The sequence below is a fragment of the Atractosteus spatula genome, chromosome 1 (assembly GCF_055471065.1).
Source record: "Atractosteus spatula isolate fAtrSpa1 chromosome 1, fAtrSpa1.hap1, whole genome shotgun sequence".
Classification (NCBI taxonomy): domain Eukaryota; kingdom Metazoa; phylum Chordata; class Actinopteri; order Semionotiformes; family Lepisosteidae; genus Atractosteus; species Atractosteus spatula.
In genome coordinates, this window is record NC_142706.1 from 1,344,437 (window position 1) to 1,370,969 (window position 26,533).

The following is a 26,533-nucleotide window of genomic DNA, read 5'->3' on the forward strand; positions in this document are numbered from 1 at the left end:
CTACTTTCAGGCAGTGACTGCACATGCAAATATTATGCATCGGAATTGGCCCCATCTCAATCATTGGTAAGTGATTCAGTGGGGTGGTAGGACACCTGCGCACAGTCCTTCACTGTCAGTCACAATCATAGCTGAAATGAGAAATTGCGTCGCCACTTGAATTATCCCTTAGCTCCAGAGCAGGGATTCACCATTCACCATTCAGGCAGGGTGATGACTGCCCTCGGCGTGAAGGTTTTTTTTCCACAGCAACGGCAAAGCCAGCCGCTAGGGGGCGTTCTCTCCCGTCTACCGGTATGCGTCATTTTCCTGAGACACGGCCCGCAGTTTCCATGGAGAAGCGGAAGCGGGGTCCTTCCAGGCAGCTGTCTCCTCCGGCGCCATTTTCAAATCCGGTAGCTTTACCGCCGAGAGAGCCGTCTGGCGCCGCCGGAGGAACAGGAAACCAAGGGGGGAGGAGGAGCAGAAAGGAGAGTAAACGACTCTTTAAATAAAATGACAAGACCCACCTGACAGCAGCATTTGGAGGATATTTTACGTTATTTACCATAAACGGAATCGGCGGCGAGTCTTCCTTAAAATCGGCGCCCCAATACTGTGATTGGGGATTGATGGGATTTGAAACCAAAACTGCGATGCAGGAGATCTGATTTGTAAGTGCGGTGTGTTGTGTACGCTACTATGCCACCCGTGTAGCTGCGAGTTTTCCTCGGCTTGTACTTCTCATCATCCCTGAAGTGTCATCGGTAGCTAAAATAACACACCTCTCTTTTTCTGTTCACCAGAAGATATCCCGAGCGATAAAGTCGAGTCACGTCTTTTATTTCACGGGTTGGACGTATCAGACGGGAACTCCTTAAATTATAATATATATATATAAGTAAGTAAACGGTGCTCTGCTTCTCGCCAGTGCTGACTCCGGCCCCGGGGAAGTCGCGTCGCCATGAGCACCACCGCGGAGAGAAAGTTTATCAGTCTCAGGAAGCGGCTGGATCAGCTGGGATACAGGCAGCCGCTGGGGATCGAGTCCTTGCCTCTGGTGGAGAAGCTCTTCAGGTATTCGGGTCGCTCCTCCGGCTCACACCGGCGACCGAGCCCCTTCGCCCAAAAAGTGAAGCGCTTTACCCCGTCTGAATACGTCTCCAGGGTGCTCCTGTGTTTCCTGACTCTCTTGATACAGTTTAGCTGTGTGGTTGGATCTAACCTCCCTCGCTGTGGCCGGCTCGGGCGTGTAAAGAAAGACGCAACAACGGGCTCACTTGGACGTTATCGGTGTGGTCCGGTAGGCTGCGCATTGAGAGTAAAGGGAACCGGGTCTGAAATGATAACATTGCCAGTGAAATAACTGGACGACTACAAAAGCAGTTTAAAGAGCCGTATTGTATTGGGCTACAAGAGAAAGCTCAGCTTATCGTTGGCGACTCCTCCCGCCCTCTTCATTCCTTCAGGGAGACAGTCCAGAAAGCCTGTGGCCAAGAGACACGTCTACAAGAAATCTGTCGTTCCCTCTGCTGTCGGTATATTAAACGCAGTTAAGTGGCTGTTTCCTGTATGGAGCTCTCCGATTACGTGTAGCGGTGCTGTAATGTAGGCAGAGAGAGAGGTGTGTATGTGTATCGATGCATGGTTGGAACTATTACTTGTTTTTAATGTGTATTTTTTTATGTTGTGTGTTATTCGTTTTTTTGTGCTTTTGTATGGTGATGCTGGAGACACATTTCCACCCTTTTGGATGGACAATAAAGTCGTGTCTTATATTTTATCGTACCTTATTGCGACCTCACCAGTCAGGTTAGCACCCTCTGCATCGCCTGAAAGTAGAAAATGTAAGCAAAATTGTGGATAATTTCTTTTTAATCATGAATTATGGATCGGCCATAGACTGAAGCCTTTTTAAGTGCTTTCTACCCTTGACACTGGCGGTTGGAGGGTTTGGTTTCTCAATCTTGACAACATCTGACCCTCGAGCTAATGCAGTGGTTGTACTGTAGCAGTGGGAGGTCAGGTTGGAGGAATGGAATGGGAGCCCCCAGTTGATAGGAGATGAGGGAACATGCACACTGCTAGTCCTCATCTTTGCTGGAACATTGTTCCTGTACCTTGAATCTTGCACAGAAGAAGTGCATTTATACATCTGTGGATTCTTATCTGACCTGCCCTGCACCATGTGAAATATTCCTCTTTCATGTTGGAATAGGTTTTCTGCACAAGCACACTCCTAATTGACTGCCGGTTATTTTGGTGGGAGTATCTGCTGTTGGCGAGTCTGGTGTTGTAGGTCATGTTACCACAATGGAAGTGCCTAGAGGCTGGTGCAGCTGGACTTCCTCTGTCCCTTGCACATGTGTTGGGTTCTTCGCTCTCTGCCTGTGCAGTGTTTCAGGTGAGAGTGGGGTTAGTACCGGCACGTTGTCTGGCTCTGTTGCAGTGACCTGGTGCACACCACAGAAAGCCTGCGCAATGCCAAGCTCTCGGCTGGGAAAACTGAGAAGGAGAGCAAGAATCTGGACGCCTTGCTGGAACCCTACAGGACGGAAAACGCACGTCTCGTGAGGGAGAACAACGAGCTGCACCTGGGGCTTCTCAAGCTGCAGGAGGAGAAGGACCAGCAGAGCAAAGGTGAGTGTCCTGCGCTGCAAGGCGATGCGCTAGAAAAACACGCAGTGCGATTTGTAGGTCTGCTGGATCTTCTTTGCGAGCTAAGAATGACATCACGCCTTAGTATTTTTGATTATTCTAACTGTTGAACTTCAGCCTTCGTGACTCTACAGGGATGGAAATGCTTTATAACTAATTTTGTTTTGGCTGTTTTTTTTTCCCTACTTGGATCCTTATGCACTGTCCACTGACCCCTTCTGTTCCACCAGCACCTTTTTTAAACTCCTCCCTTCTGAGTGGAGTTTTCAAAGCCTCAATTGAGGTCCTGCTTGGTTCTGAAAAGGCACCAATCTAGAAGCCGTTAGGCAACTCGGCATGTCCTATCTGTAAGAGTAATGCGTTTGTTTTTTTTTAATTGTTGCAGAAGGATGAAGGTGCAGGCAGTCTTTTTTTTTTCTTACGGAATACATCCTTTAATCCGGGGTCTTCCTCCTGCTGCTTTCCAGACCTGAAAGCTACGGTGAGGAAGCTAGAGCACGAGGCGACGGATCTGAGGTTCTTGAACAACCAGTATGTCCACAGAGTGCGGTCGCTGGAGAAGGACGGCAAGGCCAAGACGGAGCGCATCCAGCAGCTGCAGGAGAAGAACCTGCAGGCCGTGGTGCAGACGCCAGGTGCGATCCGCCTCGGCACCACGGAGCCGCGCTCGGAGCGCTTTCTGCACTTTAACCTCAGAGTCATTTTTCGTGTCAAATCCAATGTGCTGGAGTACAGAGCCAAAACAACAAAAAATCCCTGTCAAAATACTCAGAGGCTTCACTATATGATTAAAAAATATCAAAGTATTTTATGCATATTAAATTCATCGTGGACTATGACCATTACCTGGCAGCTGTCAAACAGACACAAAAGCACAAGCTCAATGTTTTTTTTTTTTTTCACCGTTGTGATTAACTGTATTGATTAGATTGGTTGTGTCTGTCATAAACGTCATAAGGTCACATTCTGAGAGGTGGTTTGGCCCCTTTTAGCAAGAGCGGGTGTGTTTCACCTCCAAATGAGAGGCTTGTTATTACAATTATAAATCGTTTAAGACGGCATGCAAATCTCTGGACAATGACTGAATCAGGGGAAAGATTTGTGGATTTTGACAGGTAAGCAAAGGAATTTAGTAATACATATTATTAACATTCTTATATGCCCACAGAGAGCAGCACATTTTTACATTGGAGTAAAAAGTTATAAAAGGTGTCCTGATCATCTTGTTTTTCTGCACTTAGTGGAAATGAGTCTTTCATGCAGTATTTGCTTGAACATTGTTTCCACCAGTATGTAACAAGAAAGCCATAGGACTCCTAAACTCCACCTTTTTTGCACTGATCTCAAATACTGCCCTTACCTGACTTTTGCACACTGCTGCTGTCTGGATGCTGCTTAAAATTCTAGCCTCTGCCATGTTCTTGTCTCCAGCACTTGGTGATGTCATTTTCTGTCCCAACTTTCATGTCATCTTTATTCCGTGTGTCATGTGAGGAAAACACGCAAGTAAGCACTTCCGCATACGTGTGTGCATGTGACAATAACCGTGATAGATTTTAAATCGCACCAACAAAATCCCTACTTTCTTTTAATATTGCAAAATAGTAGTAATGTGGAATTCAATGGCAAGTCTGTTCTCGGAATTTTAAGCTCCTGGTGTTCCTTAGATGAAACGTAAATTGCCCTGAGTTTTCAAGACTGGTCTTCTATTACTCAACCATTTTTGCTGAAGGTTTGTGTTCCGTTAATCCAAGCTTTCTTGGCAGGTGGTAAGAAAAGGACTATTCCTTTCCGACGGCAGCGGATGCAGATAGATGAGCTCGTTCCCCCCTCCTCAGTCCACGCGCTGCCCGTCTCTCAGCCCCATGACCCGTATATCGCCGACCTCCTGCAGGTGGCTGACGACAGGTGTGTAGTCTTGGCATCTCTGATGAGGCCTTGTGGGTGGTGTTTGTTTTCCAGGCATGAACGTTGTGCCACCTTTTCGCCAGGGATCTAGGCTTCTACTGCTGACCCTCTCTTAAAGAGCTTGAAACTGTTCTGTCTTGTTAATCATTGATGCTGAACATTAGTAGGTGCTGCTTTGATTAAATAACAGCTCCTTTTGGGAAGTAAATTAGGTCTGAGACATGGCATTGTATAATTCACTAAGTATACACCTGGGATGTTCTAAGTGAATGTTAGCAAAAGCCTGTTGTATTCAAGAACAGACTCCAGGCTAGCCAGTCTACCATCAAGGGATGCTTTATGTAGAGACCACTGAGTATGATTTTATTGACTCCTGACCTCCTGAAAGTATGGGATTTTAATTTGTAATGAGGTGCCTTCAGCTGTGTTATCATTTGCTGAGCTTTCCTAAACTTCGGTGTTTTTGCTCGTAAATAACCAACATGCTGGTGTTGTCAATAAGCAATGGGGAAAGCCTAATAAAAGCCTAAACACAAAGGAAGAAAGACACAATCTTATCAGAGTCACAGGATGCACTCACTCCCCCCCCCCTCTTTAATATCTCTTGTGAACTGGCTTTAGAATTCAGGAGCTTCAGCAGGAGGTGGCCAAACTCGGGCAGGAGCTGGAGAGAGCAGAGGGAGGAATAAGGCACCTAAACAAACAGGTGGGTGAGAAGCAGTGGTCTCCAGGCGGCACTGTCATGGTCATGCAGAGGATCGGAGATGTGCTGGTGTTGATTGCCACTCGTCCTTGTAGGGATACAGGGTGTTGTACTTCTATGTCTCCACAAGGGGACTCTGTCATCACGCACACCATTTTGTAGCCAGAATAGAATACCGTATTGTCAGTATTAGCGAAAAGAACTGATGCTGGAGGCACCATGGCTTGACGTGTTGAAAAATAACATGATAAAAAAAAACAAAAGAGTCTGGAGTGTTTCATTGGTCGTCCTCGCAGCGTGGGGCCTGTGGGGCCGTTGACAGCCTGTGTGATTCTAGGTTGAAGAGCGAGACAAAGAGATTGAGCGTCTTGGCCGAGCGCTGCACGGTGGGCGTCCTCATGATGTCGTCTCCCTGGAGGCACAGAGCCGAAGCAATGAGAAGCTCATTGCTCACCTCAATTTACAGGTACGGCGCCGCGGGCAGGTTCTTGGCACCTCAGGGTGGTCCGGTGACATTTAGGACTCTAGTTGCTTGAGACTTGAATATGCACATTGTTACCGTTCCCCATTTGCTTTTTTCTCTGATGATCAGAATGCAGTGGCTGCTAAAAATACTTCTGACCTACTAACATTGGTAAGAGCAGAGACGGGCAGGAGAGGAGCTGCTGTGCTCACACCCTCAGACTCCTGTTTGAGAACATCGGGTTTGAGATTAAAGACTTAATTTGTGTTTGGTTAAAATATACCAAAAGCCCCTTCAGCCATTGTGTTATTGATTTTGTTGGTTGAATCCGTAATAATCTGCTGCTGTGGTAGAATTACAGCAGCGCATCTGTGAGAAATGAGGTGAACCGACTCGCTGGACGCGATAGCTGAGAGAACCAGGGGGGCTGAGCAGGCAGTAAAAGCACAACTAAACACAGCCTGAGTTTGTGGCTGCGCAGGCGAGTGTCAAAGCTGGTGAATCCAAAACAAAGCGCAGTTCAAAGCACAAGGGAAAATTCAGAAGCGTGGTCAGACCGAGGAAAGGGTCAGGACCAGGGAAGCATGGTAGCAAGGCATGGGGGAATTCTGAGGCTCGTGTTGCAAACAGGGTATGAAGCTGGGAGGAACACAGCTCCTTGGCACAGAAGGGCCATTCCAGGAGAACGTGGTCAGGAATCGGAACAAGGCACAACTAGGAAACAAAGATCAAGTCTCTGTAACAGATGCAAGCAATGTCAGAGCAACCCTTGAATATCCTGACCCACTGGTGATCCAGGTCTCCTATCAAATTGGTGTCTATGGCAGGAGTTGAGTGACAGATTGGTACAGCAGTGACCAGCTGCCAGGTCAGTGCTAGCTCGCAACACAGACCACAGGGGCAAGCATGACTGAATCATGTTACTCTATGATTGTTTGTCACATTGTGAGCTGTAAGTGCAGTTTTTCTCATGCTTCAGATTGAGTACCTCCAGCAAGCGAATCGGGACCTGGAGAGGCGAGTACAGGGGCTGCAGGAGAGGAAACAGAACGCTGCCAGTGAAGTTGCTGATTTAAGCGCCAGAAATGAAGAGCTGTGCCAGGAACTCACAGAGATCGATCAGCTGGCACACCAGCTGGAAAGAGACAAAGAACTGGTGCTGGAGACGGCTGATAAGGAGCTTCAGGAAGCCAAGGTACAGAGAGAGGAACCAGTGACAAAAGCCGAGTATCGGCAGGGAAAGGCGAACCACAGCCACACTAATCATGTTCTGCCAGGCGCAGTGTTTTGGAAACAAACCAATGAAAGGGAATATAATTAACATCTCTGGAAGAAAATTGAGGGCAGCAAAAGTTATTTCAGAAAACAGTGATGGGTTCAAATTATAACGGACATTTCAGTTCTGTTTATTGAATTAATTGGAGAGATCGTGGTTTGTAACATGCTTACGTTTTTACCCTGTAAGTCATTATGACGAATTTATCGAAATTTCTGAAACTTACCTCTTCTATTGTGCTTTCAGAAAGAGATCCAGAGGCAGCACAGAGAAATAGAAGACTTTGAAGATGCGATTGCAAAGCTGAAAGCGGTGCGTTCTGGGGGCCTGTACTATTTTGAGAAATTTCGGTGAGGGTTGTGAGTTGTTGATAAGAATCAATAACGCTGCTGTATTTGGATGCAGTGGTCCAGGGAGGGAACACCCTTACACTGCCTGGATTGTGCTCCGTGACTCCCGAAATGTCTCTTGAGACTAGTGCATTATCTACAATAACCTTCAGGTGCCTTTTAGATTTAGATTTTAGGAAAATCTTTCTGAACGACTCCTTGGGTTGTTCTGTGTTTAATGAATGTGTTTCACACGTGTGAAGGAGCTGGCGGATTGCCATCATGACAACGAGAAGCTGCGAGATGATCTCCTGGAAAACAAGGAGCAGTGCGCGAAGCTGGAGGGCCTGGCAAACTTCATGGAAGAGGAGAAACAGAGGCTTCAGGAGAAAATCGAAAAAATGACTGAAACTGGTGAGAGAGTTTTGAATACGGCATTGCTTTTCTCTCTCAAACCAGCTTGCTGAAACTGTTCCATTCTCAAAAGAACAAAACTAGACAAACAAGATATCCTTTGCAGTCCCACGTTTCTTGAATTGGCACCACCTAGGTAGTTATAAATCTGTATCACCACTGTCATGTATTCTACTCGCCATCTGTAGTTTTTAAACTCTGCACTAAACTCAGTACTAAATTTTAATTTAATTGTTTGCATATGTTTTAGTTATTGAGGGCAGTGCAATTTAATATTTGCACTGAGGCTGACTATTTTATTATTTTATGATAGCGCTTTTCTGGAATCTCCACTCAAAGCATTTAATAGGTAATGGGGACTCCCCTCCACCAGCACCAGTGTGCAGCCCCACCTGGATGATGTGATAGCAGCCAATGTGCGCCAGTATGCTCACCACACACCAGCTCTCAGTGGGAAGGAGAGCAGAGTGATGAAGCCAGTTCACACATGGGGATTATTAGGAGGCCATGATTAGTAAAGGCCAGGGGGGAAATTTGGCCAGGACACCAGGGTAACACCCTTACTCTTTTCAAGAAACGCCCTGGGATTTTTAATGACCACGGAGAGTCTGAAAGATGTCGCTTTTTTTACAGTATAGTTTCCCCATCACTGTACTGGAGCATTAGGACCCACACAGACCACAGGGTGAGCGCCCCCTGCTGGCCCCACTAACGCGTCTTCCAGCAGCTGCCTCAGCTTTCCCAGGAGTCTCCCATCCAGGTGCCAACCAGGCTCACACCTGCTGGTGTGCTGTCAGTAGCGAGTTGCAGGGTGATGTAGCTTCTAGCTGTGTGATAAAAGAACAGTAGTGCGGTCTAAGAGCAGGGGCTGCCGTGGTGTGATCTGTGCTGCAGAGAAGGCGCTGGTCCTGGAGCTGGAGAGGATGAAGAGCCAGCACGGTACCTGTGGGAGGGAGAGGTCCCCCTCTCGCCTCGATGCCTTCGTGAAGAGTCTGGAAGAGGAGCGGGACTTCTTCAAGGCGGAGGCGGAGTTCCTGCGGAGGATGGCGAAGGGAGCCGCCAGCCCGTCCAGAAGCCCGGCCCGCGGCAGGAGTCCAGGGCGCGGTTCAGCCAGCAGGGTGCGAGAACCGACCCAGGGAGGCAGGAGAACCTCCGCGCCCGTCTTTTTTTTTAGATGCCTGTGCTGTTTCCCCCCCATGTTTAACTCATTGTGTCCTCGCACGGGCACGAGTCTTTGCATGTCTGAAACAACATTGATGAAACCAACAATCTGGGTCAGTGTGGGTCAGTCTGAGAGCCTGCAAATTAAACCGCTGCTTCAGAAAACCACTGCAGTCTACAGGAGCGGTATTTCGCTGATATACTCTCGCTAAATGATCAGAAGAGCTATCTGTCAAATGATGCTCAGTTTCTAGCATTTAATTGAATACTTTTTTTAATTTTCGAGAAAATTGACTTAGTTGCTAACATAAGCTGCCTAAGAAAACAATTTAATTGCATCATACCACTTAAACTATTCTTGTTTTAAAATAAGTGGCTACTAGAATAGTTTACATTTTATCAAAGCTAATATATGAATGAGGGAAAGAAATTATATTCCATGCCCAAATAAATGTTAGTACAGCAGAATTCGATTAGATTTCCGATCATGATATATAAATATAATTAGGTATATCATACTACAGAATAAGATATATATATATATTTGACTTTTGGATTATTCCACGTACACATTAGAATTGAATAAACAAAATATGTGGTGAATCACACTCCAAAGCTTTGTATATTTAAAAGTGCACTGTTCCTTTTATGACCTTCATAATAAGTGGCCATATCCATCAAATAGGAGTAAGTGTTTCAAGAAACAGGAGTTTTATTTGCCAGAGTTGCAACATGTTGCTGTTACATTAACGCTAAAATGTCTCAGAGAGCACTGATCCTGTTCATGCACTCGGCCTTCTGTAGTTTGTTTTCTGGAAATGCTCTAGAAGCCGGACAGTGAAGACTTTGCCCAGAAGGCTCTTCCTGAAAGGCCGATTGGGCAGTTGTTTCTTGGGATCAGCGCGGACTGTGTGTGTGGGTGTTGGGGGAGGGCTGCGGCCGCCCCCTGTCCCCGCGCAGGTGTCGGCCGGACGCATGACGTGCCTCTGGGCTTGCAGGGTGGCAGGTGCGAAGCGGAGCTGCTGCAGGTGGCGAGGGAGCGGGACGAGCTGCAGGCCCTGCTGGACAGGTTCGAGAGGCACATGGAGGACATCCAGGCCAACGTCAAGGTGCTCACGGCCGAGAGGGACAAGCTCAGCGGCCTGTACGAGCAGGTAAGGGTGCGCAGGCTGGCTCCGCTCTTCGAGCACGTTAATTCCTCCGACTGCAGTGGAAAAAGGAAGCATTCAGCGAAGTGTATTAAGAGCTGCAGATCTTTGGACTTATCGCCCAGGTTCAGTACAATCTGAAATATCAGGCTCCTGTTAAGTTTTTTAGTCTTTTCTTTCCTGTTTCACTATTGTTATACTAACTTATCATAAAAATGTGCAGTACCATTGCTTAAAATTCTCATTGGAGTATCAGCACTGCGCTGTATCAAGTTTAAGCAAAGCTGATGATCATGGGTGCACCAAACTGTGATGATCCTCACTCTAAAACCACTCCAAAAGTGCTAAGAAATTCAAATACTGTCATTGATTTCCTAAGAGTATAAAACGAATATTTAAGCAAGTATGTATTAATAACTGTTATTGGTTGTTGTATAAACTTCAACTTATTGTTTTCATTTTTTTAGAATGTGTAGCTGGTTGACTACTTCTTTATTTGTTCCGCTCTTTGCTGCCTGATTTGTATTCCAGGCCCAGGAAGATCTGAGCAGGCTGAGGAGGGAAGCAGTCAGATCTCCCAAGTCCCAGACATCTGTAGCCGTTGCCCAGGCTGTGCTGCAGCGTGTGGAGGAGGAGCGGGATGAGGCATTTGCAGATCTCAGGAGGATGACCATGGAGAGAGACAGTCTGAGAGACAGGCTGAAGGTGTGCGCTGGGGCCGGGGCTCTGACAGGCTGGAGGTGTGCGCTGGGGCCGGGGCTCTGACAGGCTGGAGGTGTGCGCTGGGGCCGGGGCTCTGACAGGGAGTAGAGATGGAGGTGTGCGCTGGGGCCGGGGCTCTGACAGGGAGTAGAGATGGAGGTGTGCGCTGGGGGCGGGGCTCTGACAGGGAGTAGAGATGGAGGTGTGCGCTGGGGCCGGGGCTCTGACAGGGAGTAGAGATGGAGGTGTGCGCTGGGGGCGGGGCTCTGACAGGGAGTAGAGATGGAGGTGTGCGCTGGGGGCGGGGCTCTGACAGGGAGTAGAGATGGAGGTGTGCGCTGGGGGTGGGGCTCTGACAGGGAGTAGAGATGGAGGTGTGCGCTGGGGCCGGGGCTCTGACAGGGAGTAGAGATGGAGGTGTGCGCTGGGGCCGGGGCTCTGACAGGCTGGAGGTGTGCGCTGGGGCCGGGGCTCTGACAGGCTGGAGGTGTGCGCTGGGGCCGGGGCTCTGACAGGCTGGAGGTGTGCGCTGGGGCCGGGGCTCTGACAGGCTGGAGGTGTGCGCTGGGGCCGAGGCTCTGACAGGCTGGAGGTGTGCGCTGGGGCCGGGGCTCTGACAGGCTGGAGGTGTGCGCTGGGGCCGGGGCTCTGACAGGCTGGAGGTGTGCGCTGGGGCCGGGGCTCTGACAGGCTGGAAGTGTGCGCTGGGGCCGGGGCTCTGACAGGGAGTAGAGATGGAGGTGTGCGCTGGGGGCGGGGCTCTGACAGGGAGTAGAGATGGAGGTGTGCGCTGGAGCCGGGGCTCTGACAGGGAGTAGAGATGGAGGTGTGCGCTGGGGCCAGGGCTCTGACAGGGAGTAGAGATGGAGGTGTGCGCTGGGGCTGGGGCTCTGACAGGGAGTAGAGATGGAGGTGCTGGGGGCCGGGAAAAGCATGTGTTTGTAATCACTTGTAAGAAGACAATGGTTTAACTGTCAGATACTACAGATGGAGATGTAATAAAAATAGTTAATTTCTGCATTTGCTAGGTGATAAACTGACCGACTTTGATTAGGATTTCTATTCCATTTTTACTTAATGAGCCTTCTGTTGCACAGGGGTCATCTGTTAGTTTGATTTGCAGGTTTAATGGCTTGGACTCTGAAACGAAGGGGAACTGACATGTTTTTTTTACAGGGTGCTCAAGAAGCAGCTCTCGTTGACAGAGAAGAGGAAGAGAAGCGAGTCCTGGAAGTGGAGAACACGGTGCAGAAAGTAAATGACAAGGGCATTGCTTTCTTTCACAGGTCTCTAGACAACACGCTGTGTTAATGTGTCTAACGCATTAGCTTTCTTTGTTAGAAATTCTACTGAAACCTTTGAACGCTTCAGGGTGCAACTGGCATTTCTGAGGACTTTGTAACAAATCTAAGAATGAAAGATCTCTTATGAATGCAGAACCAACATGCAGAACTGCTACAATATACACCAGACAGAACAATGACAGCTAAAATTATTTAATTTAGAAATGAATGGAACAGTTACCCGTATTCCCTGTAAAATGTTTGAATGCTTTGATACCAAGGACGCGTTTTCTTTATTCCAGCTCGAGAAAGAGAGATCCGAACTCAGATCTCAGCTGAGGGCTTTAAAGGAAACCAAGGCAGCTCTAGAGGATGAGATCAAGGCCCAGGCCAGCTTACTCGCACGCACGTCAGAGGAAGCGTCTCTTCACAGGGCAGAGACCGGCTCCTTGAGGTGATGTATCTAAGCAGATTTCTGTAACTTGGCAGTGCCAGCCGAGCATTGAGGAAAACTGACTGTCAGCTGAAGAGGGTGGTCGGCATGTCTCTGCCTTCCTTGAAATAGATGAACATGTTGTTCATCTGCCTTGCCCGACACGCAGTAATGCCTCACATGAGCGTCTCTTTCATCACGTTGTGGGAACCATCATTTCAGAGTATATGTTAACGGCCGCGTTCTGCGGTAACATTGCGGCGCTGAGTAGGGAAGGTGAGGCTCCTGTTCCGAATGCCTTTTTGTTTTCTTGAACGGCAAGGTTACAGTTTGTCTGTTGTGCTGTGCTCATGTCTGAATGTCCTGTTGCAGGCTGCTGAAAGAACAGACTGAGCAGTCCCTTTCAGACACCCAGCGCCGCCTGTCTGTGAAAGTCAGCGAGGTGCAGAATGCCCACGAGCGGATCCGACAGCTGGAAGAAAGAATAGGTGACCTCGCTAACAATATAAGAACAGCACGAACTCTAGTACTTGAAGGGGCATTTTGTGACTTTTTCCTGCATAAGCTGCTGATTTTAACACCAGTTCTAATCATTGCAACTGGGGGATATAGAACTTTTTTAATTTAGGTTAAGGGCAGAGTTTAAAGAACTTTGTGTTCCGTCGTTACTGCTTTTTTGTGAGTTGTCTGTTGAGTAGTTTTTGAAAAATACACTTGGCTTTCTTTTGTCTTTATGGCTAAGAACTGTATAGGTTTGGCTTTCTGTTAAATTTCGCTTTCTACTTTTGTTTTACCTGAGTCTGTCTTAACGTTCTCGTTCTCTTGCTCAGCTGGCTTGAGCAGGCATGGCTCCTCTCAGCAGGAGGAAGTGGCCGTGCTGCAGAAGACCATCTCTGCTCTGGACAGGGAGAAGGACAGCCTCCAGCAAACTGTGGATGAGAAGACCGAGCAGATCGCAGCCCTGGAGCATAATCTCACCAATAAAGTAAGGCTGAAGAAGTGATTGGTAAAAGAAAACAAAAACAGTCCATTTTCATCATCCTGATTCATTTAAACCTCGTCTCGTCATCCCTCTAGGAAAAGGCACTGACCGATTTGGAGCTCACCGTCTCCGAGATGGAGAACTCGATGGAGTAAGTGTGCATGAATGAAAGGAACCTCTGTTATACAAAACAGGATGCCTTCCTTGGGTCATTGGTATTAGACAGTAGGCCAGGATTGAGTGTGGCAGTTTAAAAGAGAATGTTTTCATGTGTTCTTTGCAAACAAGGTTGCAGACTTGGGGGCCCTTGTCACCTCTGTGCTCTCTCAGACCCTGCCAGCGAGACAGTTTATCAAGCTGTTATCTGATGTTACAGGGCACCGTGTCAGCTTACAGTGTCCAGCAGAAGATGAGATAAGATCACTTTATTAGCGATATACAATTTCTTGCATTAGGAATTTGTCAGCTTGCTCTCCATGAGACACACAGACATGTAGACGGAGAGAGAAGCTTGGGGTCACAACAAAGAGGGAAGTGTTTGGCTGAGAGACTTTCATCTTCAAAATATTTGCCATTTCTTCAGAGCGGTTTTCCAAGCACGCTTTTCAATACACGTGCAGCGTGCCGCCGCCGCCGGCAGCGAGAGACTCCCTGCCCGTTTCCACTGACCGTCTTCGAAATGTCCGCTCACGCGGCGGTTGTCCTGGTACCAAGACCGCGTCCTTGTCTCTGCAGCCGGCTGAAGGACACGCTTGGCGGCCGCGAGCGTGAAGTGGCCAGCCTGCGGCGGCAGCTGGATGCGGCCCGCGAGGAGCTGGCCGAGGTGGGCCGGGCCCGCGAGGTCGCGCTGCGCGAGAACCGGAGGCTGCAGGACGACCTGGCTGTGATGACCAGGGAAAACCAGGTGCCGACGCGTGAACCTTCCTGCCTCGCGCCACCTGCTGGCGCCTCTGTCTGAACCGTTAATCAAACTGGCCGCTCAGTAAGGAGTGAGACGTTCTAAAATACAGGACTTTTCCTTGTGCACAGATCACATTCAGAGATGTCTTTTTTTCCCCCCCAGGCCATTAATGCGGAGATGGAAGAAGCTATGCACGAAAAGGATGAATTAAAGCTCAGAGTCCACAGTTACATATCGGAGGTCGCGAGAATAGAGAGCTTGTTGGCTGCAAAGGTGAGTCAGTTGCTACCTGTGGATCTCTTTTTATGTTTCTGAAAGTTCAAAACATTATAAACTGCTCAGAAAGGGGTGAAAATGTTAGAAATAATGTGTTTGATCGATCATAACTTGATGTGGTGGCCCTAGGAGGCGCACTCCTCAATAAGGTTCCGGTACCAGGCCTGCTGGGTGGGTCCGATTGTGAAACCCATGACAGTGAAATGTAAAGCAGGAACAGCTACTGCTGCTGGATCTCTCGTAGTTGTGGAATCAGCTAGGCGCTCCTGGTATCAGTCAGAGCTGGTCAGGGCAGCCCCGATGACAGAACATGGCGCTACACACAGTGGGCAGTAGCTGGAAGGCTGAGGGCACCAGGAGATTGTTTAAGCAGGCTGTGGAGAGGGTGCTGTACACCAGTCAGCGCCACAGGTTAGGGGGCTTCCTGTAGGTCTGATTCCTCTTGTGTGTGCCTTTCTGTATGTCAGCACGGGTACCCGAACTCAAGCTTTAACTGAGTGATCAGGAGTGTGTCCAGGCATCCCCGGGTGTCTTAATTAGAGACGGTTATTGTTCTGGCTGAAAGGCCTGCTCCTTCGGTTCTGCCCAGCAGTTAATGTTAACGCGCTTGATCGAACTCCCGTGAAAGGAGCAGGAAAACCGGGACATGCTGGAGAGGTTCCGCCTCGCCCACAGCCAGGTGGAGGACTGGGAGCTGAAGCTGCAGCAGGCGGAAGGGCACAACAGCTCGATCCGGCTGGAGCTGCTCTCCGCCGACACCGAGAGGAGACACCTGCGGGAGCGCGTTGGCAACCTGGAGCGAGAGATTCAGGAGGTGCGGCGCGGCTGTGGCACAGCTAACAGCCCTTAAACCTTCTCTTACAAACGGGATCTCTTCCGAGAGCCTTCTTACCGAGTCAAGACTGCAGCCCGCAGAGCCTTTTTAGTTTTCCCTCTGGATCAGGAAAAGTCACTGTGTACCTCAGGGTGCAGGACGGGGGGTCTCCTCCATGCGACAAAGGGGCAAAAATGCGAACAAATATTTTCCTTTCTGGAAAACATGAATGTTTTTATGTCGGTCTCCACTAACTTCAAATAGGAAATTCTGATTTATATATATGTATATAAAAATACCAAATTTAAACTAAGAAAAAAATCTTAAAAGGTGGTATAGCAGCTATCCCAATGGTGTATAATATAGGGGATTGTATTTATACTGTAGAGAACTGCTTACTTTTAAAGCAAAGTTATTTTAATGTCCTGTGACTCTGTGCAGTCTAACTAGGAAATAATGCTCCAGTTGATGTGCTTTAGTGGGCACATGCAAACAGTAAAATAATTCCAGTGTGTCCCAGTGTCACAGTTAGAGTCATCTCCACGTGCTTGTATTCATTGATGATGGTTTTGTGTAGCACATGAGTGCACAGCAGGCGTACGAAGCCCGGATCTCCACTCTGGCCAAAACCATGTCCAGGCTGGAGGACGAGGTGAGGGCGGCACACGCGGAGAGGTCCTCGGCGCTCGCAGATCTCGCCTCCGTCCGCGAGCTGTGCGTCAAGCTGGACTCCAGCAAGGAGATGATGTCTCGGCAGCTCACTTCTAAAAGCATGGAGTACGAGAGGGTAGGTCTCTTCCTGGGGAATTGGTCTTGCTCTCGAAGAGATTGTCGTGAAAGTCACCGGGTGGGTTGCTGTGCTGCAGGCCGTGGGAGAGCTGGAAGACGTGAAGTCCGAGGCAGAGCTTTTGAAGAAGCAGCTGTCCAGCGAGAGATTAACCATTAAGAATCTGGAAACACTCCTGTCCACCAACCGGGAGAAGGAGTTCCAGATCCACCTCAGTTCTCACGAGAAGGAATCGGAGCTGAAGATCCTCAGAGACAGGCTCACCTTAGCCGACAGTAAAGTGTGAGATGTTTGATATATTGCCGTGTCTGATTACCTCTTTTACACAGGCTTCTGTACTATAGGAAAGTCAGTGTGGCAGAGTGTTTACTGCTTGTTTGACTGCTGGTATTTGTAGACCCTTTCACTGCTGTCCTCAAAGAATTTTGTTTTAATTGTATGAATAGGGTTGGTTGTCACGTAAAGTGACACCCATGTTTTGAAGTGAGTCGCAAAGCATGTTGCATTATGAAGCTCATATTGAAATTCTAAAGACTGACCGGGCTTGAAATTGCCTTCACAGAACAAGCCAGACAAGAGAGGTGGCCCAGCTGAGAAGCAAGGTCACCCAGCTACAAACCGAACTTGATGTTCTCAAGCGCCAGCTGACCACTGAACGGTTCGAGAGGTACAGACAAGTGTTAAGACAGCTTCTGGTTCGTGTTTGTAGCCTTTTGGCCCAGCTAGCTCATGGGGATATTGATATTGGTTAAACTATAGATAAAGTCACTTGATTCTTTTTTTTTTCTCTCTCCCTTCCCAGCTTTGCTCAAAACTATATTGTGAAAACCCAAAAACGAACAGAGTTCTCCTAGAGGACACAGACGGCTAATAACTGTCCTGTAGGAAACGCACAGCAAGCATTCAACTTAGAGAATGGTTATAAGGGCTCGTGATAAAGTAAAGATTGACATCCGATTGGTAATAGTCGCTCTGATGCAAGACTGCTGCGTTCTCAAAGTGACCCTGTTCTCACTGTAAGAAAGGGAGAGCCTAGTTAGTCACTGCGTTCCACGTGCCTGAGTTCTGCGGACAGCAGTGCGCTCGGCTCGACGTGACCACTCGGAATACCCATGATTCTCAGCTACAGGCAGCTGTTCAGTGGGATCTGTACCTCATGGTTTATAACTTAAAGCATAGGCACCGAACGTCACTGCTGCACTGTGAATGCCCTTCGCACTGCTGTGGCTCGCAGGAGGTGTCCATCGGTGTGTGTTTGTATATATGAGCTGCGTGTGAGTCGGCCCTTCACTGCTGTTTTGCTGTTTGCTCCGCACAGGGAGAGAGCGGTGCAGGAGATGCGCCGACAAGGGATTTCGTTCTCCTCCCTGAGGAGCTCCTCTCCTTTGAGCTCCTCCCCCAGTCCGCGTTCCCGCTCTCCGGAGCGCTCCGCACTCAGAACCCCGGAGCACGCAGCTGAGAGGTCCCTGGAAAAGTAAGCTTCCTTACCATCCCCGTCATTTAGGCCTCTGCTTTTTACAGACGTTATCGAGTCTTATGTTAAGAAATGGGTTCTGGACTACAAGAGAGAGCTCCTTTGTGGGTACTCCTCTTGACACACTTCCTCTGTGTTTTGTTAAACAAGCCTGAGTTATGAAAACGTTTGACTTCATTCTTCAGCCCTGCAGAATTGTTTATCTTGCTTATCCTTCCTGCCGCTGCCGTTTCTCTCAGTGTTTTGAGAACCTGCAGTTTACCCCTGTAAGGGGCGATAATCTGTCGCCTTCAGCACCAGTGTATTGGGTAGCGCAGTATTTTCTTAAAACAAACACGCACGCGCCACTAACGTAGAGCTCTTCCTTTTCAGAAGTGTGAGCTTTAAAGAATGAAGAATACGAAGGCCCAGGGGTCAGCTTTCGAATCATGCTTGTCCACTTTCTACCACTGTTCCTGACCAGCTCCTGCTGCTTACAGTCCTGGTCATTATAAAAACATTCATGTCCCAAACACTAATGATTTCAGTCCCGTAAATGTTTGTTAAAACCCTTTTAAATGCATGTAGGATTTATATTGTGTGTCTTTTATATGTTTGAAATAAGGTGAGTGAGAAGTTTTTTATCATTAATTTCAACACACTCTGAAATTGGTTAAACAGAATGAAATCAGTGCAGCTGTAATGGTGCTGTCAGAAAGCTATTACATGAGACTTTCGCCAAAGCTGACCTTTAGAGTCTCGCTGAGAGTGCAGATTTCATGTCTGTTGCTTTAAAAATCCGGTGGCTGAAAATCTCAGCCTGTTGTCTAAACAGCATGAGTTTGGAAAAGTCCACTAGTGGCATTTAGCAATATGTTATAAAACAAATGCTACACAAGACGTAGCTTTTAAAGACGTTTGCCCTACCCACTTCTTTCTCAGAACATGCTTTTCTCTGGGGGAACTTCAACAGGGTACTGCCTGGTGATGCAAGCATGCCATATTTGCGGTCAATATTTCCTGTAAAAGTTGAATTGTTACTATCTAATCTTGTACATGACTTTGTGATGTAAATCTGATTATTTATACAAATAAATTAACTTTTCATAATTTTGCTTTGGTATGAAAATTTAAAATAAAATCAGCTCATCCTTTTACTCCTAACTTTCCAATAATCTAGACACAAGTTTGTCACGGTTTTGTCATGTTCAATGCCTTTTACAGCTGAATATCAAAAGGGTTTGACATTGGTACATTTTTCGGCCCTGTGAAAGATTCTGAGGCCCAGAGAGGAGCTGGAGGAGTGCCGAGTGGTTCTGTCTAGTGAAGTGCCAGCAGCCGGTGTCTCAGCTGGTGTACGAACGGAACCATGAGGGGGCGTGTCCTTCATGAGGGGAGTCAGACACCCTGGGAGGGAGTTGAATGAGGACGTCAAGCTGGCTTCTGGACGCGAAAAGCCTCAGCAAATCACTCGGCTTCCTCGTGGGTCCTTGCATTATTACAGCCAAGCAGATTGGCATCTGAGAAAGTTTGATTATATGTAGGGGAACACCTGAAGGTGACACATTCACATATTTTAGGCTGGACACGCTGATGCAGTGGAATGAGTTGGTTTGAGCAGGGCTGTCACCAGCATAGGAGCCCAGTCCTCTTGAGCAGTGAATCAAGGTTTTGTTAGCCATCCTGAGGGATGTCTGAGATCGTGGCACAGGCATGCAGAACGATGTGTTAATCTTTGTGCACAACGGACCAAGCAAGCAGAAGTAGTGTCTTCTGGGTTTTAGTTCTCACTCACATTCTGAGTTATATCGCTGATGTAGTTCATTTGCTGCACTGTTGTTTTTACCTCCAACCAGACTAATGAGGTGACTTACAGCTAAGTGCATTTTTTAATCAAGTTAATGTCCACTGTAATCAACTGTGAAAGACCTTAAGAAAAATCCTATATACAGTATGTCCAAGAAGATAACTGGCTAATTCTTTTGACTATTCAGGTAGGAACAAAAGCCAGAAGCTCAAAGCCCCTCTGTGAGCTGTATGAGACCCCTGATCCTGGTTTATACAGAACTTCAGTGGAGTGATTAAGGGCAACCTCACTACATGATCAATGGAGCTCCGTTGATCAAATTTCACTTGTTTTGTGAAAGAGGTAGGGATGGGTATACTCAGGAGACCTCCCTTCACAACGCTTTTTTCTTCATCAACTTTACGAGTGATTTCCAGTTGCATGTCACTGGTTCACTGCATGTGTGTATGGATTGATTTCGGTGCTTTAAATATCACCACAGTGCATTCCTACTGACTGCAAATGTGTTGAATTAATAAAATGTAGCTGGAAGATGTTTCAGGTTTTTTCAGTGTAGCTAACCATTATATAGTATACTATTCTATAAATGCATAGTCTTCCTTTAGCACTCATGTTACTTATCTGAAGATTTCAATTTAAGTTGCATGCACTGTTTTACATGGCCTGATTTGCAATTCAGGTCGGAGTCATAAATAAGCTACAGGGTTTGCCATTGGTTTGTATTGGAGATTTTCTTCTTGTGGTCTTACCTTCTGCTGGCAGTGATGGAATCATCTCCATTTCCATCTGCATTGCTGTAGCTTGAAATCAAGTTCCTAGTTTTTTTTAAATAGTACCTGCCGTACAGGGAGAGGCTGATAACATGTTCCATTTAAGACAGTAAGTGGAGAAATTAGGTGTTTGAATTGTGAAACCCTGGAGACAGTAGCCTAAATAGAACAAGTATTGCATAGGTCTGGTCAGATCTGAAGGAGAAATTGGTTAAGGCTCCCACTGCACAGCAGGGCAAAATTCTATGATCTCCTAGCAACTATCTAGTTTCCGGGCTAAAATAACAGAAAATGGTGGCATTTAATCTGTGTGCCTGTCTCTGCAGGAATCTAGTTTTTCATAGCCAACACCGATTTGTAAAGTTTCACAAAAATAGACACAAACTAAAAACGATCTTATCCATTCCCTTCTGTCTGAAAAAAATTACGTATACAGCAAACATAAGGCAATAACTTCAGAAGTAACAAATACTGTCAAATCAATTGTTGTCAAAATGTTAAATGCTTTTGAGCATTCAACGGGAACAGGCATGTTACTGGAAAACTCACAGCAGCCTCTCCACCTAGGACCTGGGACACTGCACAGCTGTCTTAAACCAGAAACATTGATTTTAAATAGCACAGCTAATGCTTTAATGATTATTCACTTACTGGGGCTTGGTACTAGTGCCAGCCTTTATTTTCCTTTCGGATGTCTAAACTGAGGCAATACTTAAAAGATTTTTGAAGAGAAAAATGTTTCTGGTTCCCATCGGACCGTTCTGCATCACTGTTGTGGTACAGTTGTCTCCTGCTGGATCTCAGACCCATAATTAGTGCTCCTCGCATCCTCTCCAGCGCTGGTGTATGAAGAGGGCTGTAATTAAGATTATATTGGGCATAAAAGCTTTATTGGGATGAAGACAGGCAAAAGAAGAGTATAAGTTCTCTGTTCACTCAGGTGAAATAAAATGGGTTGCACTTGTTGGAAAGGGGATTCAGGCACTAGTGACATGATCGCTTCAGATTTTGTGAATCGCACAAACGCAAATTAATTTAAGAGATGTTAAGAAAAGGCACCCAGAGGGAGTACTTTATTTCCATTATAATCTTTATAAATTGATAGGTCGCTAAAACACTAATCATTCAACCTTCCGACCCTCAACAGTGATTATAAAATGGCACTTGGTCTTTTTTTTTGTGTTTTTCCCTGTTTTATGTACAAATGCACCTCAATGCTGTAAAAAAAACACTTAATGTAACATTTTAACCATTTATATAAAAGACTGCTAGCCACCAGGGTTAGGAAAAATAAACGTATCACAGGTTTCCTTCAGAAAATGTCTCCTTAATGTCTGCAAAACTCATTGGTTGTATTGGGAAGAGGATAGGCGAAGAGGGAGAAATCCAGTATGTACTTCGGGAGCAGCTCCCTTAGCAGTTTCTGTGGCACGCCGCACAGATAGTAGTGCACCGTCTGTGCCGTCACCGGTTTGTACCAGGTTTGTCTTTCGGGGAACTTGACGTGAGGGGCCGCGCCCACGCGGCGCAGCACGTGGCTGGCGTCCGCCTGCAGCCTCTCGTAGGCGCCGATGAAGTTGTAGTTCACCGCGCACGGCTGACACAGGTTGTAAATCGGCATCCAGTGCTCGTTCATGCGCTCCACGTCCTCGTCCAACAGGTAGCGCACGAACTCGGTGAACGTGACGTCGTCCCCGGCCGTGTTCCCCGGGTCCTTCCTGTACCTCCTGGCGATCTCCACGCCGTACTTCTTCTGGTAGGCCTCGATCTCCCCGAACTTGTTCCTGTAGGCCGACAGCAGCCGCTCCATGGGGTCCCTCACGAACAGGAACTTGAAGTAGGTCTGCAGCCGGTGCCTGATCTCCTCCGGCTTCAGGTCTCCCAGGAACACCAGGCCACTCCTGTGGTCCATCTTGATTTTCACTTCGACGTTCTCCAGGGTGCCCCCCAGGACCTTCATGACCCGCTTCCAGTTGGAACAGGCGACTTTGGGCACGTAGCAGTACAGGAACTTGTGCTCGTCATTCACCAAAATGTGCTGAAGGACGGTCTTCCTCTGGAGGGGGCTCAAGTCCCAGACACTGTGAGGCATATTCTTCTGGCTGCAGACTGTCTTGATGGTACGGTTACATATTTCTTGAATTATCTAGAAAGCAGCAGACGACAGTTGTAAGAGTTCTACATACTAATCTCCTGGCAGGATGAATTTATACCACTACAGGTGTTTACTCACGCCCTGCTTCAAGCCAATATTTCATCCCGTTAACTAGCTTGAGCACTTTCGCCTATGAAATAACTCGTTTCTCCCGGGGTGCATGTTGTAAAGACCTAGGCGCACACGCGACGTTCCTCTTTCAGAAGGTCTCTTGGGTGAATGGTAACCCGGTGTGAATCTGCGATCTCTCCTGCGCTGTGGACTGTGGGGTGTAAGCAAGTGTGAGTGCAGGAGTGACTGTGAGAGCTGCGGCCATCTGCAAACACCTTACTGAGCTTCACAATGTGTCTCATGAGACTGGCCTCTGCCAGATTTGATTCATATGACACTCACAACTGAACTCCAGAAATAAAACAAAAATGCATGTCATCAAAATCCAGACATTGAACTGAGACCTAAGTAGTCAGTGGCCTGGAGACATCTCTAAGGTTTAGCAGGAACAAACAGAACTGAAGAACATTTTTGAACACCTAGCCTTCAATGTCACGAAGCTGCTATGCAGCGCAAGAAAAAAGACAGGTATAGTTTAGCGATTTGATCCACTTTAAGTTTTTGGCTCTTAAAAAGTAACAACTAAACTCATGTATCCATGCAGATTTGCTAGAAATATGTTTGGAAGATGCTGGTGCAGCCCTTGCTCTGACCTTCACTGGTCTGAAGAAGGAGGTGTATTATTAATGCTGTCAAGTGTAAATGACAAACAGGTGTTATAATTAATTTCCCCAGGTGTGTGGCAGAGTACAGGAGCTGGTTAGCCCTGAGCAGAGGAGAGGAGGCAAGGGGGCCTTGATCCAAGTACTCAAAACCGTGAAACATTCTGACGAACACAGGGGAGTGCCTTCCAGTCCACTGACTGAACAAGTCCACTCAGGGAGGGACACCAGTGGAAACTGCAGGGGTGTGCACTCAGGGCAGAAAACAGGAGGCGGGTGCTGCTTTTCACACAGGGTGGTGGGTGTTTGGAAAGAGATCACCTGCCCTGTTGTATGATACATATTGCCAAGGGTTCTGCAAGAAAGGCTAAACCCGTGAGATATGTCGGATGGACATTCTCTTGTGCAAAACCTCCCTTTTTCTAATTCTCTAATTTGTAAAATGTACCGTTGTATCTTGACGAAGTATTTGCAGGTACATTTGCTTTTGTCGGTCCTCATAAGATATAGAGACGGTGCCTTACAGCGGAAGGGGGCCAGTTATAAGCGGCACAAGACGCCTGGAAACTTGTGCGCGATCGCGCATGCGGCCGGCGGCAGCGCTTGGGTGACCACTGGGAGCCCGGTGCGCCAGTTCAGTTCAGGAGTTACCCTTCCAAAACTGCAGCAGCAGCAAACCCCCACACTCTCTTCGCGACCAAGGTTTCTGATTTTAAAGGCACAGCGGCTACTTTTACGAATCCATTTATATTTTCACAAGATAAACTCCTGCTGCCACTATATGATCATCGTGCAGGAGCGGTAGAAAAGTGTCTTTCGCCAAACCTGCGTTACCTGAGAATCTGCGTCGGCGGCGGAGTCTTGCGGTCGGGTGTTCCTCACGTATTCCGCCCTGCCGCCGGGACCCCGGGGCGACGGGGTGTCCATATTATTCAACATCCCCTTTTCTATCATGAGCAGCAGGCCGCCGGACGCCACGATCACCGCAAACGTCAGCACGGACGGCAGCACCGTCGAGCTGCGTCTCAGCGAGACGGAGCTGACTGGCGGTCTCAACTTCAGCGCTGCCCCGCCGCCCCGGTGCGACGCTAGGTCCTGCTTGCGAGCCGACATGACGGACCCTCGCCGTGCCGTGCCCTGCCCTGCCCTGCCCGCCGCTCGTCTGCACGTCGGCTTTCAGCTCCTGAAATAACAGCGGGGACGGATTAGCAGGCGCCCATCTCTGCAAAGTTCAGCTCCTGCTTTCAGGTTCCTTCTCGTGTCGGGGGCTGCTGCTGCGTGTCCAGAGGCGCAGAGGGGGCTGCTGGGAATTGCAGTGAGAAAGTTTTGTTGTTGCAAAAAGAAACGAGGACGCGCTGGGAGAGAGCTCTGAGGCTGAGCAGAGGAAGTAACAGGGTCAGCTGTCTTACAGTACATACACAGCTAACCCGGGGAAATGAGATACTGTCGTGCTGCACTTCCCCTGGGCCCATTAAAGCTCTTTTTACGAGAATAATTCTGTTGTGAAATTTTGTTTATAAGTAGACCGTTATGCAGTGGTCACCGCATTAAAAAGAATTAGAGATAGCTTCCCTTTTCAAAGGCTGTAACTCATTTCGGTGTTTGTCATTTCTTAATGGGAATAATACTCTTTGAAAGGTATGAAAGCAGACATAAAAGAGGGAAATGCGAATTTACAGCTCACTGATTAAAGCAGAACCTGCTTCACTGCTCGGCCGGAGTAGAAACTGTTCTCTGAGATTTCCCTGTTGCACCAGCCACGTTGTGTCATTGACACAGTACTGTGTAATATGGCTTTCTTTGAAAGATTGCGGATTGATCCATTTTAGGAACAACGCGGATTTGCGTGTTTTTGGGAATCTCTCTTTGATCTGTTTTACCGTTATCATTACCGGATGTTTTGCACATAGTCTGTCATCTGTTTAAACTAGATGGTTTGCTGTCACAGGGGTCCGGGACTGGAGTCTCTGGAGCGGGTTCTGCACTGTCGGGTTTTAAGCACTGACAATTTGACCACAGCGGGTCTGAATTATGAAATGACACCGCAAAGCAAAGGAAATAAACGGGTCTTATTATAAGGTGTATTGTATGGTCTTTAAAAATGGGTGATAAAAAGCCGATGACATTTGAATGTGTGTGAACTTTTGGCATTATTCTGACCACCAGGGAACAGTGTCTACTAACTTCAGAGAAACCGAAAGGCCGGTGAATACTGTTCATAGCGCTGCAAATCTTAAATCTTTAGAATTCAGATTGGGTTTTTTTTTTCGGTTTTATTGAAAAAATACTAAATGTTATTTAAATATATGTTGAAAAGACTCCGCTTTCGCTAAGCGGTGTACAAAAGAAACGAAAGTCCCGTCTGATGGAGCATTTTAAACATACATACTGTGATGAAAACTACCTTCTGGGATTCTCAAGACGGTTTTCAGGCTGGTAGTGCCACGTAGCTCTAACATAACCGGCAGTTAAAAATAGTACAAGCTACAAAGCTAAGGAAATAGACTACGGATTCTTTAGGACCGATCTATTGGTGCTAAACATGGAAACTTGTACCATATACTGCACATTCAGCCAATTAATCAACGATTTATAGCAAATAGAGGCATTCAAACGAACAATGAATTAGTTAATGCCCAGATGTCTAATTTGCAGTGTGAAATGTCACTTTTACTTTTTTAAAAATTCTAAAAACAGGCGAACAAAAACTCCCTGCCCGCGGTGTCGTCTTGAATGCGGCGGCCCAGCACGACAGATCTGTGGGGCCCGTGCAGTTGAAGACGTTGTTGTTGCACGGTTTAGTTACCCCGTGTCATGAAGCAGGGGTCAGGGGGACGGGGGGAGGGGGGCAGTGATTAGGGGTTGTTCTCCCAAGATGAGTAGCCCAACATCACAAAAATGTCAACGCCCACCCCGCGCCCCCCTCCCTCCCCGCCGCCGCCACCGCATCGCATCGGACTCGGCGCCTGTGAAGAGGTGACCGGCTCTGCGAGTCCCGGCCACACCCTCCTCCCTCCTCTCCCCTCCCCTCTCCCGCAGGGCTGGTCCTCCTTCAGCCGCTCCTGCCCGACATCCCGGGGAGCCGGCGAGCGCAGCATCAGCACCGGACGCAGCAGAAGCATCGGCAAGGCGAGGGAGGCTGAGCCGAGCCCCGCTGGGGTGAGAAGACGGACGGACCGGGATCGGAAACAAAGAGAAAAAAAATAAATAAACAGCCGTACAGATACAGACCGCACACAGAAACACAGCGCCGGGAGCTGGAGGCACAAAGACCACAAGCCCAGCCCGTGGATGAGGTAGGACCTCCGGGGCTCCCCCGGGTGTCGTCTTTTCTTTTCCGTGGACGAAGGAAAAACCTCGGTGGTTTTTGTACGAGGCGCATTTTTATTTGCCAATCAACAATCAGCAATCAACTCCT

The 26,533-nt window shown here is 47.8% G+C and overlaps 2 protein-coding genes across 2 annotated transcripts; one reads left to right on the plus strand and one right to left on the minus strand.

Moving 5' to 3' along the window:
* The first annotated feature begins 924 nt into the window (after nt 1-924).
* Nucleotides 925-18,780, plus strand: cep135 (centrosomal protein 135). The gene is made up of 25 exons (XM_088913826.1): nt 925-1,056; nt 2,429-2,619; nt 3,105-3,272; nt 4,404-4,545; nt 5,167-5,251; nt 5,586-5,714; nt 6,691-6,906; nt 7,234-7,299; nt 7,580-7,730; nt 8,625-8,848; nt 9,890-10,045; nt 10,571-10,744; nt 11,918-11,995; nt 12,327-12,478; nt 12,830-12,945; nt 13,288-13,442; nt 13,535-13,590; nt 14,175-14,343; nt 14,503-14,613; nt 15,245-15,430; nt 16,008-16,217; nt 16,297-16,499; nt 16,780-16,884; nt 17,536-17,691; nt 18,064-18,780. The coding sequence occupies exons 1-25, from the start codon at nt 944-946 to the stop codon at nt 18,083-18,085; spliced, it is 3,534 nt and encodes a 1,177-aa protein (XP_088769952.1). The 5' UTR covers nt 925-943; the 3' UTR covers nt 18,086-18,780.
* Nucleotides 18,781-21,296: 2,516 nt separating this feature from the next.
* Nucleotides 21,297-24,594, minus strand: chst14 (carbohydrate sulfotransferase 14). The gene is made up of 2 exons (XM_088918738.1): nt 23,950-24,594; nt 21,297-22,393 (listed from the first exon to the last, which is right to left on the minus strand). The coding sequence occupies exons 1-2, from the start codon at nt 24,226-24,228 to the stop codon at nt 21,575-21,577; spliced, it is 1,098 nt and encodes a 365-aa protein (XP_088774864.1). The 5' UTR covers nt 24,229-24,594; the 3' UTR covers nt 21,297-21,574.
* Between the last annotated feature and the right edge of the window lie 1,939 nt (nt 24,595-26,533).